The 13,871-nt window shown below is 38.2% G+C and overlaps 2 protein-coding genes across 3 annotated transcripts in view; one reads left to right on the top strand and one right to left on the bottom strand.

Annotated features, from left to right (window-relative positions):
* Nucleotides 1-8,088, top strand: part of MASTL (microtubule associated serine/threonine kinase like) — a 33,729-nt gene extending 25,641 nt beyond the window's left edge. For both annotated transcript variants that reach the window (XM_011235103.3, XM_002927525.4), the window contains exons 10-12: nt 4,093-4,206; nt 4,288-4,389; nt 6,880-8,088. In XM_011235103.3, coding sequence (XP_011233405.1) covers nt 4,093-4,206; nt 4,288-4,389; nt 6,880-7,037 — 374 coding nt within the window. In that variant the 3' untranslated portion in view covers nt 7,038-8,088. The remainder of the gene's footprint in view (nt 1-4,092; nt 4,207-4,287; nt 4,390-6,879) is intronic.
* ACBD5 (acyl-CoA binding domain containing 5) overlaps nt 1,850-13,871 on the bottom strand; it is a 60,012-nt gene continuing 47,990 nt past the window's right edge. The window contains exon 15 of the transcript XR_004620726.1: nt 1,850-2,199. The gene's annotated coding sequence lies outside the window, so the exon portion shown is untranslated. The remainder of the gene's footprint in view (nt 2,200-13,871) is intronic.

Raw genomic sequence — 13,871 nt, 5'->3', positions numbered from 1 at the left:
TCCTCTTTCCCTTTCATTAATTTACTAGCTCTCTTCCTAGGCCATCAACTTCATCCTATTGTCTATAATCACTGCCACCAGATTTTCCCTCTTAAGATATAAAGTGGTCAGTCATTCTACTCCTCTCCTTGAAAACCACGTTGGCTCCTTCCTAACTGCAAAATAAAATCCAAATTACTGATCATGGCATCGAGGCTCTAAGCTCTGATACTAGCCTCGTCTTTAAAGGAATCTCTCTTTCTTTTATAAACAACAAAAACATATTTCACACACATAGTTCTGGAATCTGGGTAGTCTACGCTCGAGCCCCTGGTGGATTCAAAGAATTTCATTATAGTTCTTATGTTCCCATTCCACTTCTTAAACACATTTATTTTCAGGTTTTCCATATTTTGTGCAAGTATTTTGGTTAGTTGAAAAAAGCCAGAACCCAATCCTCTTCCCATCAAATTTCTTCTCATCTCATCCTCAGTTCAAGTGTTACCTCTTTCACAAAGCATCCATTGGTCAATTATGGAGAAGTCGTTGTTCACGTCTCTGTCACTTTATTAGAAACTTTATTAGAAAGCTTATGTCATTTTACCTATGTTATTATATTTTTCTCCACCACAAAAGCTTAAGAAAATTTCTTAAGACGAGAGTCTAGGTTTCCCTTCTACATAGCACTCCAGGAGGATTCCTTGGTAGCGCTCACAAACACTGTTAATAATCTCTACAGTGTTGAGACACATTTCAAATTCCCCTTTATTAGCCAAAGCAACTAAGTTCCCCTGGGCACTTAACTGATTTTTATACAGCGTCCCTGGTGCTAAGTCACAGGTTTGCCAGCTCATTTCCTATAATATACATTTTCTTTACTTAGGATACAGTATAAAAGTAAGCTTCACATATAAACATTTGCTTTTTAGGATCTTACCACTATTTTAATGGGACATCTAGTTACCTCAGCTATCTATTGATTTATTTTAAGATTTTCATTTTCTATAAAATATTTGATACACAGTTCTTAAAAGAACAAATAATACAAAGAAATTTTTTTTTTAAAGTAGGCTCCACACCCGGCACGGAGCCCAATGCAGGGCTTGAACTCACGACTTGGTGATCAAGACCTGAGCTGAGATCAAGAGACAGACACTTAACCAACTGAGCCACCCAGGGTTCCAGTACAAAGCAATTTATAATTTAAAAGGAAAAATCACTGCTTTATACCTCTTTCCCCAAATCCCAGGCCTCAAGGGCAGTCTCCATAGCACCTTTGTTGCTTTTATTGACCTCTTTGTTTCTAAACATCATGCTGAGGACAGCTAAGATTTCTCTGAGCCCTCCATGGTCTCCCCCCTCTGCCAATTACTTAGGAACTCTGGCCAGAGTTTCCCATGGCTTCTTGTGCCGATTTTTATTTCATTTCTCTTAACATTGTGTCAGAATTCTCTGTTTTATCTCACCTGGAGCAGGTTGTTTTCTCCTTGGAAAAAGCTTTCTTTCTTATTTATCTTTGTGTCCCTTGTGTCTGGCATAATACTTAAGCTCTAGTTCGGTGAATGACATGAGAATGAACTCATGAGTTTAATACAATGTACCTAATTACTTTTTTCTTACCTGCAGGATTTCTGCCTTCTGGTGAGTGAGCTTCTCTATAAAGTAATACGGCAAAGCAAATTAAACTTGTCAAAGTATAACTAGATCACATTGCATAAAAATTTTTTTCCCCTTTCATCTTACTTAGGAAATACGAAATGAACTATATATTCTGCCTTCTGAGCAGTAGGACATCCAGAGAGAATGTTCTATATGAAAACAAATGTAGGCATGTGGCATTTTTTAAATAACTTTTGAAGGTGGCAGAGAGTAAAGATACAGCCTTTTTATTGCAACCCAGAAAATAGGCTATTTTAATAAAAAATATTAAAATTAGCACTGACAAAAGGGTTTGAATTTTTCTACCCATTTAACTCCATCATTATTAGAAAACAGAAAGGCATAACAGTATCAGTGTACAAATTACAGATGGGGGTTTTGTATTAGAAAACCAGTAGTGTAGGGGCGCCTGGGTGGCGCAGTTGTTAAGCGTCTGTCTTCGGCTCAGGGCGTGATCCCGGAGTTCTGGGATCGAGCCCCACATCGGGCTCCTCTGCTGGGAGCCTGCTTCTTCCTCTCCAACTCCCCCTGTTTGTGTTCCCTCTCTCGCTGGCTGTCTCTCTGTCAAATAAATGAATAAAATCTTAAAAAAATAATAATATAAAAAAAAAGAAAACCAGTAGTGTAAAACAAGTTTGTTCTATTTCTTTGGCTAATGGTATGTATTATAATTGCTACAATTTATCATCATATGTGATCTTATTAGACTTTGACTCAAATAAATGGGTATGTGTGACATATCCATGGAGAAATCATTTAAGTTTTTGACATGAGTACATTTTGCCTGAGCTGGGAAAAGGGTTCTAATTTCTAACCTAAGTAAAATAATGAAGATATATGTTTTTTTCTGATTTCTCCCCTACTTTTCTGTTACTTGGTTATACTATCTATTCTTCCTCAGAGCTCTTACAGGTCTACTAACTGAGGTGGTTTGTATGTTTTTTTATAGTGATTTTTATAGAAATAGAAGTCTATAGACTGTTTGCATCCTTTGTTCCTTAGGGAAGACGGGATTATGTGGCTTCCAATGAAGAGGCACTCTAAATGCATGCTATTGTTTTCCTAATGGCAGATTTTACAGTGCTTTCCTACTTGTTTTAAAATGGAATGGTGGCGGTTGCTTAACCACAATAATGAATTTTATGAAATTGATTTTATAGCAGTTCATTTTTTTATCAGATTTTTTTTATTTACTTGAGAGAGAAAAGAGAGAGCAAACGAGAGAGAGCACAGGTAGGTGAGAGGGACAAAGGCAGAGGGAGAAGCAGACTCCCCGCTGAGCAGGGAGCCTGACATGGGGCTTGATCCCAGGACCCTGGGATCATGACCTAAGCCAAAGGCAGATGCTTAACTGACTGAGCCACCCAGGCATCCCGTGAAATTGATTTTAAGGAGTACATTTCAAGCACATTTAGTACTAGACTAGAATTCCTATTTTAAATTTATATTGAAGTTAATCATTTTTTGACTAAAATTAACCTTTGCTTAGGAAATACTTTTTCACAGAACTAAACAAAAGTATAAACCAGATTATAAGGTCATGTTTAAAATAATTGTTTGAAATATCTGCTTCCAGTAAAGATCTTATTTAGAAATCAGTTTTATGTATTTACTAAGACTTACCTCCTAATTACCTCCTCAAGCCATAGTTTAAGTAAATATTTTTGGTTAAACTAATTTGCCCCTCTCTGTTTTTAAAAAGAGTAAGGGGACATTAAAACACTATAAGGCTTTCCCTTGTTAAGCAGGCTGTCCTCCAATCGGTATGAATGTTGCTACTTCATCTCATACCCATGTGAAGTAAGTGGAGTTCAAAATCATCTAAATGTTATTGTTTCCGGCGCCTGGGTGGCACAGCGGTTACGTGTCTGCCTTCGGCTCAGGGCGTGATCCCGACGTTATGGGATCGAGCCCCACATCAGGCTCCTCCGCTATGAGCCTGCTTCTTCCTCTCCGACTCCCCCTGCTTGTGTTCCCTCTCTTGCTGGCTCTCTCTATCTCTGTTGAATAAATAAATAAAATCTTTAAAAAAAAAAAAATGTTATTGTTTCCCCCCTCCCCGATTTGAAATTGACAAGTACTCTATTTTAGAGAGTAATGTATTTCTTCATTGTGTTTTAGGATTTAGAACAAGTAAGTATCCAGAATATCAGAAGTTATTAGTGAGTGACAAAAGAAAGATAGCTTTCACTTTTCTTTGACTAGCTGTGTTAATCGCTAATCTAAACTTCTTGGAGAATAGAGAAGGAAAGTAATTGCCATGTTATGAAGATAATTTGGGTTTTTGCACCATATTGGAGCTAGAAGAAAGCCTTAGGAAATGAATGGAGCTAGAAGAAAGCCTTAGGAAATGAATGCCTTGACTGTGTCCAAATATCCATGTATTAATGTTTTAGTTGATGAAAAATTTGTACAAAATGCTTGCAAGTTCAACTACTCCCTCTTAAATTCCAGGTCCTGCAGTAGACTGGTGGGCACTTGGAGTTTGCTTGTTTGAGTTTCTAACAGGAATTCCTCCTTTCAATGATGAAACACCACAACAAGTATTCCAGAATATTCTGAAAAGAGGTGATTCTTTTGCTATTAAGATAGTGCGTTTATCTCTGTGCATTATTTGAAAAATGATTAACAAGCTATTTGTATTTGTAGATATCCCTTGGCCTGAAGGTGAAGAAAAGTTATCTGATAATTCTCAAAATGCAGTAGAAATACTTTTAACTATTGATAATGCAAAGAGAGCTGGAATGAAAGGTAAGGTTTTGTGTTAATAAACTCTTACCCTTGATTTGTTTAAGATGAATGGTAATAATGATATCAGGTTCTAGTACAATTCTATAGATAATCTGACTACTAAATTGGCTAAAAAGTTCTTCGGTTTATTTTTGCCTGCTAGATATGCATTGATATATTTGTCCTTATTCTGCATTAAAATTCAGCACATCAGGCTGGGATATTCACTCACTGAATCGGGCTGGGATATTCACTCACTGAATTTTATTAATCTCAAATAGGTACCTTAAAGCAATCTTATCTTGTCAGTGTCTTGGGTTTTTTTTCAAAGCCTAATAAAGTACTCATCAACCAATACAGGAAGTTTTTTTTTTTTTTTAATCAAAACTCTCTTCTACAATTTCTTACTACTTCATTCTGATACCACTATTGACTGACAAATGTATCGGGTGATAGGTTGTCTCCAATAAGATAAATCTGGTATTTTTGTGACCCATTCAATGGTTTTTTCCAATGCAGGGGTATATTAAGCTCCAATTTTAAAACTAGAAAAACTCATTAGCTTTAATTTAGATTCAAATTAGATTTAATGTCAGCTCCCTTAAAATCCCTTTTCTAACAAAGTATACATAGAGACAAACAGTCCCCAAACACATTTCCATGTGGCTAAGGTATTCGAAAAATGAACTTTAGAAATATGTCACTTGTATCAGCTTCTAGGTGTTCCCTCTAATAAGATTAACAGTCTATTTACTTATTTAACAAATCCTATAGAGTGACTTCCAGGTGCCAGGCAATGTTGCTATGGATGCTGGAGGTATCCTAGGGATGAACCAGAGCAAAATCCATGTGCTTGTACAACTTACTCTCTAGGGGAAAGACAAAAGGTAATGAGAGACAACCATGACATAATGCCATCTAGCAGTGAGTACTGAGAAGAAAGATAAAGCAAATGAGTGGATACAAAATGTTGACAAGAGATTTACGAGATAGAGTGGTTAGGAAGACCTCTGTGAAAAGTGGGATTTCAGGAAAATCCTATGTAAAGTGAGGGTGCAGACATTTGAAAGCTCAGGTCTAAAAATTACTTTAGGAGTTCTCAACTGGGGTAATTTTGCTTCCCAAAGGACAAAATAAGCAGAGACAGAAGAACACCGTTCTCACCAATGACTTCAGATTTTTGTTTGTTTGTTTAATGAACAGTTTACATAGTGAAGCAGATGACAGGAGTAGTCTTCAGTTAGAAACAGTTGTTGCAACAACTGTTTGTAGAGTTAATCTTAAACTGGCTTAAAATTCCTTTGTGAGTTCAGTTTAAATAAATAGTTACGATGAGAGAGTCATAAAGCATCACATTAGTCAGATATCACAGTGTATGAGTTACTCCTATAAGTAACTCTAATCCATGCTTAGACATTTATATTGAACAATTAAGAGACAAATTCTTTTTGCTATTTTATTGTTTTCCTACCAGTCTTTTAGTTTAGGGAAAAACCAACTTGTAGACATATTGACTTCCCAAGCCATCACTCCCAATACAGATACATAATTCTTTCATGTCTGTGTAGTCTTTTCCCAATATTTCCATAAATTTGGTTGCTGGTTTTTTTAACTAATTAAATGCCCTAATTGTCACTTAATTTTTTTGCCAACATCTTTATTGTTGTCTTATAAAGTGAAGGGTTGAGGATAGGGGAGGTTGTGTCTAGCAACTAAGTATCACAGTGTGATTAAAAGAGCATGTTTTCATTTTAGTAGGTAGAAGGAATTAGGAAAGAAGACACGTACTGAAAATGTACTTAAACAGATGAGTAAAGTTGAGATCTTGTAAGTGAAGCAGTAAAGATTCCAGATACAGCCATACAGCTAAAATGGCGTGTAGTCGAGATACAAGTCAATGAAATCAAAGAAGTGAAAGAACCATGAAAACAATGTATCACAAATATCATCAGTGTATGTGTTAAAATGACCATGATGGATAAGGGTGGAGCATAGGGAAGAAATTTAGGTAGTGGAGGATGAGGTTTTTACCAGAGTTACTTAGGGTAATAGGTGGTGCTGAGGATTGCAGAGATAGAAACAGGTAGCAAGGACTTGGAATGAGAAGCGGAGCATTAATCATGAAGACCAGTGGTGTGGAAGCCGTGTCTGGGAGCAGGAAGCAGGCCAAGCTCTTGTCCCGTCAAGTCAGGGATTGTGTCCTGTCAAGTCAGGGATTGTGTGAGAATATGGAGGCATGAGAAAGATAGGCTTCTGTTAAGGCAAACCATTCATTCACTCATTTGACAAATAGAGGCCAAGCACCTGTCATGTGTCAAGTGTTATACAAAATGACATAATGTGTGCCATTGTGAAGTACATAGTTGCCCAGAGAGACAGACATTAAACACATATGTGTGAAGCAAAACAAGGGCAAGATATATGTGAGATCTTCCCTTACTTCCTGTAAAACAGTACTTACTTAGGTAATGGTGTCATAATACTCTTATTTTGTTTTATATTTATCCTAAGAGCTGAAACGTCATCATCTCTTCAGTGATGTGGACTGGGAAAATCTGCAGCATCAGACTATGCCTTTCATACCCCAACCAGATGATGAAACAGATACATCCTATTTTGAAGCCAGAAATAATGCTCAGCACCTGACCATATCTGGATTTAGTCTATAGCACATAAATTTTCCTTTTAATCTAATCTTGGCTTATAAGCTATCATAATTATATACACCTTCATAGCAGATTGATCTAAGGGGGAAAAAGAATCATTTTGTTACTTGGATCAATGAGCTTTTAATGTATGTTATAGCTTCCACAGAGTTAAAAGTCTATCAAGAACACGGTCAGTAACTTATCTTAATCTCAGAGTTCTATATAGATCTTCAAAACCGTTTTCACTTTATTTTTTTTGTTACTGCACTTTATGAAAATTAATGCATCAATAAAACTAGAATGACACTACTCTGTTAAAAGGGGAACAAGCTTTGAGTCTAACTTTCTTTCACATGTTGATTTCAGTCCACCATTCAGTTTGGTGTTAAAATAACAAAATCACACGGTTTTATTGTAATTTATTTGGACATGATTGCCTGCAAAAGCTGAAGTCTCAAGAGCAATCATTTAGGGTTGCACTTGTGGCCTCAGAGAACTAGGAAATTCCTTCACTTGGTAGCGTAACTCCTTTAGGGGATGAGGAATAAAAAGGACAGAGTCTTTAGCTTACTTTACTATGAATACAGTCTTGTTTCTTTGACTGTTTCTGGTGCTTCCTCATATTTGCTTAAAATACATATTTGCTTAAAATTGTACTGGAGCTCTCCAGTGACATTAACAGCTTATTCAATTTTAATTAAAAATGTGATGGTTTACATCTTAAAAGAATTTGTTTGAAATGTGCAACATTATAAGAAACAAACTGATCCTTAAAAATAAATAACTTATTTTTGTTTAATAAATATAACACTTCAAGTATATTATCTGTCAACATCCTTCTATTAAATATATATACACACTAAGATTCAACTTCACTGTAATTTGTTACCCAGTGGTAAATAAATGGGTAAATAGAGAGAAAGGAAGATGGTGATGGAGTAGGAGGATCCTAGTCTTGCCTTCTCCCATGAATATAACTACAGAACTATCAAATCATCCTAAATACCCCAGAAATAGACCTGAAGACGAACAGAACAAACTTCACAATTAAAGGGAGAGAGGAAGTCACATCAAAGAAAGAAGGTAGGAAGTATGGAGACATGGTTTAGGAGAGAAATAGATCCTGGTTGCTGTGGATGGGAGGGAGCCATGGTCATGGAGAAGGGCGAGAGAGCACATCAGATTGCACAAGGAGGTTTCCCCATTGCCACTGGCTTGGAAAACAAGAAGGGCTGAATTTCACGAGTTCTTGCAACTAGGAGGGCTTAAAGCCTTGAGTTTTAAAGGCCAGCAGGATTGCTGGGATAGAGCCCATAGTGCCTATGCCGCTCCTAGAGAGAAGGCGGACAACCCTGGGGGCAGACAGCTTGGAAACAAGATCTAAAAGTGCCTGGTGGGATGCCTGGATGGTTCAGTCAGTTAAGCGTCTGCCTTCAGTTCAGGTCATGATCCCAGGGTCCTGGGATCAAGTCCTGCATCAGGCTTCTTGCTCAGCAGGGAGCCTGCTTCTCCCTCTGCCTGCCACTCCCCCCAAAGACAAGCAACCAGAACATGTCAGCAAAGCACACACAACACACCAGAGGCACTTCCTAAAGCACCAGGCCATAGGCACTACATGATGTCTTCATAAGGCAATTACTGTCAGGACCAGGAGACATAACTGGAACACAGACAAGAAGGCAGTGAGTTAGACAAAATGAGAAGTCAGAGGTATTTATCCAAATGAAAACAAGATAAGGCCATGGCCAAAGATCTAAATTAAATAAATATAAGTAACATGCCTGTTAGAATTTAAAGCAACAATCATAAGGATACTCACTGGGCTTCAGAAAATAATGGATGACATCTGTGAGATCCTTACCATAGAGAAAAGTTAAAAAATAATCAGACGAAGAGTGCAATAAATGAGATTAGAAACAAGCTTCTAGAAGGCTGGAAGAAGCAGAGGATTGAATTAATGACCTAGAAAACAAAGCAATGGAAAGCAGTGAAGCCAAACAAAAGAGATAAAGGAGTTTGTGGCGATTAAACCAGCCATGCAAGAAATACTAAAGGGGACTCTTTGATTGGAAAGGAGAGACCAAAAGTGACAGTATAAAGGCAGAAAACATAAAAGCAGTAAAAATGAGTTTTTTTGAAAGATTTATTTATTTATTTATTTATTTATTTGAGAGGGACAGCACAAGCAGGGGGAGTAGCAGAGGGAGAGGGAAAATCAGGCTGAGCAGGGAGCCAGACATGGGGCTCAATCCTAGGACCCTGGGATCATGATCTGAGCTGAATGCAGGTGAACCACCCAGATGCCCCCTGTTGCATTTCTATACACCAATAATGAAGCAACAGAGAAATTAAGGAATTGCACCAAAAACAATAAGATACCTAGGAATAAACCTAACCAAAGAAGTGAAAGACCTGTATTCCGAAAACTATAAAACACTGATTAAAGGTGACAAAAAGAAATGGAAAGACATTCCATGTTCACGGACTGGAAGAACAAATATTGATAAAATGTCTACACCACCCAAAGCAATCTACACATTTAATACAATCCCTATCAAAATATTAAGAGCATTTTCACAGAGCTAAAACAAACAATCTTAAAATTTGTATGGTACTACAAAAGACCCCAACTAGCCAAAGCAATGTTAAAAAAAAAAGCAGAGCAGGAGGCATCACAATTCTGGACTTCAAGTTACATTACAATCAAAACATGTACTGGTACTGGCACAAAAATAGACATGTAGATCAATGGAACAGAATAGAAAACCCAAAAATGAACACACAACAGTACGGCCAATTAATTTTCAACAAGGCAGGAAAGTATATCCAGTGGGAAAAAGACAGTCTCTTCAACAAATGGTGTTGGGAAAACTGGACAGCACCATGCAAAAGAATGAAACTGGACCACTTTCTTACACCATAGACAAAAATGAATTCAAAATGGAATAAAGGCCTAAATGTGAGACCCGAAACCATACAAATCCTAGAAGAGAACACAAGCAGTATCCTCTTTGACATCTGCTGTATCGACTTCTTTCTAGATATGTCTCTAGAGGCAAGGGAAACAAAAACAAGAATAAACTAATGGGACTACTTCAAAATAAAAACCTACACATCAAAGAAACCAATCAACAAAACTCAAAGGCAACCTACTGAATGGGATAAGATATTTGCAAATGGCATATCCGATAAAAGGGTTAGTATTCAAAATATGTGAAGAACTGATACAACTCAATATCCAAAAAACAAATAATTCAATTTAAAAGTGAAAAGAAGAGATGAATAGACATTTTTGCAAAAAAGACATCCAGATGGCCAACAGACACATGAAAAGATGCTTAACATCACTCATCATCAGGGAAATGCAAATCAAAACTACAGTGAAATATCACCTCACACCTGCCAGAATGGCTAAAATCAACACAAGAAACCACAGGTGTTGGTGAGGATGTGGAGAAAGCAGAACACTCTGTTGGTGGGAATGCAATCTGGTGCAACCACTCTAAAGAACAGTACAGAGGTTCCTCAAAAAGTTAAAAATAGAACTATCCTATGATCCAGCAATTGCCCTATTAGGTATTTACCCAAAGAATACAAAAATACTAAGTCAAAAGCCTATTGCACCCCTATGTTTATGGCAGCATTATGGACAATAACCAAATTATGGAAACAGCCCAAGTGTCCACTGATTGATGAATGGAGAAAGATGTGGGGTGTGTGTGTGTGTGTGTGTGTGTGTGTAATGGAATATTACTCAGAAATTTTACTCAAAAAGAATGAAATTTTGGCATTTGCAACAATGTGGCTAGAACTAGAGAGTATTATGCTAAGTGAAATAACTCAGTCAAAGACAAATACCATATGATTTCACTCACATGTGGAATTTAAGAAACAAACAAGCAAAGGGGAAAGGGAGAGAGAGAGAATGAGAGAGAGACCAAGAAACAGACTCTTAACTATAGAGAACACACTGATGGTTAGCAGAAAGGAGATAGGTGGGGGGATGGGTGAAATAGGTGATGGGGATTAAGGAGGGCACTTGCTATGACGAGCACAGGGTGATGTACTGAAATGTTGAATCACTACACTGTGCACCAGAAACTAATACTACACTGTATGTTAACTGGAATTTAAATAAAAAGCAAAAAAAAAAAAATGGGTGAGTAGTAAAAATTTAGGAAACGAAATCCTCAGTGAGTCTTGGAAGTAGCCAAAAGTAAATCCAATTTACACTATAAAAGTCTTCAAATAGGCTCAGTCAGGAGTAGGTACCAGGAACATCCCAAAGTGTGTCAAAAGGACTAGTTAAAATAATTCCTTGAATTCCGTATCAGAAGCAGAATCCTAGATCCCCTCCCCAACTGCACACACCTTTCTGAATAGGCCCTGAATATGCCAAATATTGTAGGTTTTTCCTCTGCATAGGTAAGCAGAAAGGATGCCAAGCACACACGAAAGCAGGGGTACTGACTGCTGTAGATCTGTCAGTTGCCCCTCCTGATCCCCTTTCACCCTTCTCCAGCCTGCTCTGTGTCCTGGGAAGCTGACCCGTGTTGACTACATCCACAGACTCCCCTATAATCTGGCTTCCAGTCGGATTTGGCTAGTGGGGGAGTATCACCAGGAGAACCAAGGGAAGGAAGAGAGTGAAGCTGAAATATTGATTCCCACACTTTCTTCCCTGTAGGTCCAGGTAGGCTGGCTGCCTCTTGACCAGTTTCCAGCTCTTGTAAGGTAGCTGTCCCCACAGTCCCAATCTGTGGCATCAGATAACGCTTCTTCCCCTTATCACTGAAGACATGGGGGGAGAAACAGAGACCTACTGTTGTTACTTCCCAAGGTACTTGCTATGATCTGATCTGTGTCACCCCAAAATTCATATGTTGAAGTGCTACCCTTCAGTACCTCAGCCTCTAAGTGTATTTGGAGGTAGAATCTTTTTTTTTTTTTTTAAGATTTTATTTATTTATTTGACAGAGAGAGATAGCCAGCAAGAGAAGAAACACACGCACGGGGAGTGGGAGAGGAAGAAGCAGGCTCCCAGTGGAGAAGCCCAATGTGGAACTCGATCGCAGGACTCTGGGATCACGCCCTGGGCCAAGAGCAGGCGCTTAACGACTGAGCCACCCAGGCGCCCCTGGAGGTAGAGTTTTTAAGAGGTAATTAAGTTAAATGAGGCCATTAGGGTGGGCCCTATACCAAATGACTTCATCCTTATAAGAAAAGTAGGTTGGGACACAGATACAGAGGGAAGACTGTGTGAAGTTTCAGGGGAAAGATGGCCATCTACAAGCCAAGGAGAGAGACCTCAAAAGAAACCAACCCTGTCGATATGCTAATCTTGGACTTGTAGACTCCAGATTGTGAGAAAATAAATTTGCTTTACGACTAGGTTGCTTTAGCCACCTCCTCTATGGTACTTTGTTGGGCAGCGCTAGCTAACTGATACTGTACTAAACTATTCCCTGTGGTCTCCTTACGCCCTGCCCATTCCTTCCTAAATAGGCTCCTTGTTACACTCTCCTCAACACGTCCAAATGAATTTGCCATTTCTGTTGGGTCTCTAATACTATTGTATTAGCACTAAAATGGGCTTTGAACGAACATGTACATCAAAGGCCAAGACCCCCAACTCTCTAACTCTGACCCTCAGTCACCTCCCAGAATGCAGGTAGAGAGGATCTAATCCTCTAGGCAAGAGATTAGTAGAGTGTTCTCAGGAATTTAACCACCTCAAGAGATCTTTAAAAATATCCAAAGATGGGGCACCTGGCTGGCTCAGTCAGTGGAGCATGTGACTCTTGATCTCCGGGTCATCAGTCCAAGCCCCACCTTGGGTACTGAGCTCACTTAAAAGAAAAGGAATACAAAGATGGGACGTGAATGTTCCCCTAACTTTAAATGACTAAAATAAAATAAAATAAAATAAAATAAAATAAAATATATAGACCAAAACAGTTTGGAGAAAAAAGTAATGAGGGCAACAGAGTCTACACACAGAGAGAAAACTTCAAAAGTATTACCATTAGTACCCCAGAGAGAATTTAAAGGGTCTTGCATATAGTAGAGTATAAAGAAAAGAATACTCAGAAACATGTTAAAGCATTTTTAAAAATATGATAGTAGAAACAAAAACTAAATAGAAAAGTTCAAAGTTGAAGAAATCCCCCAGAAAGAGTAAAAAGACAAAGATGGAAAATAGGAGAGAAAAGATACATTGCAAGAACTTGTTTATTTTAGTGGTTCAGTATCCAAATAATAGGAACTCCCGACAGAACGAACAGAGAAATGGAAAAGAAATTATTAAGGAAATCAGTCAAGAACAGGTTCAGCACTGAAGGACATAAATTTGCAAATTGGGAGAGCCAATGCCCAGCATGAAGAAAGAACAGTACTGAGGTAGATTGTATTATTGTTTCCAATCCACTCCACACCCTTCCTCGTGTACCAGTGCAGTGTTCTCACTAGAGCGGTTGGAATACATTTCCTCCAAAATCGGGCGTGGCCATATGATTTGCTTTGGTCAATGGAAGGTCAGTAGACATTACACATGCTGGTCCAGGTAGGAAGAAGAGGCACACAGAACAGAACTGAACTCAAACCAAAGCCTCACTCTGACAAACGTACTGACCCCGGCGTGGGCGCAACCTACCCAGAGACTCATAAGTAAGGAAAAGAAGCTTGTAGACCATTGAGCTTTGAAGTCATTTGTTACATGGCATCATTGTAGCAAATATCTTTCCTATGTATACTAATTTACAACAGTGAAATTTCAGACACTGGGGCGAAAGGAAGATCCTATAAGTATCCAAAGAGGAAGAAATAAGACTGGTGTGAGATAATAGAAAATATATA

Source organism: Ailuropoda melanoleuca, chromosome 15, assembly GCF_002007445.2.
Source record: "Ailuropoda melanoleuca isolate Jingjing chromosome 15, ASM200744v2, whole genome shotgun sequence".
Lineage (NCBI taxonomy): Eukaryota > Metazoa > Chordata > Mammalia > Carnivora > Ursidae > Ailuropoda > Ailuropoda melanoleuca.
The sequence above is the reverse complement of the archived record's forward strand: the minus strand, read 5'-3'. Positions and strand labels throughout refer to the sequence as shown.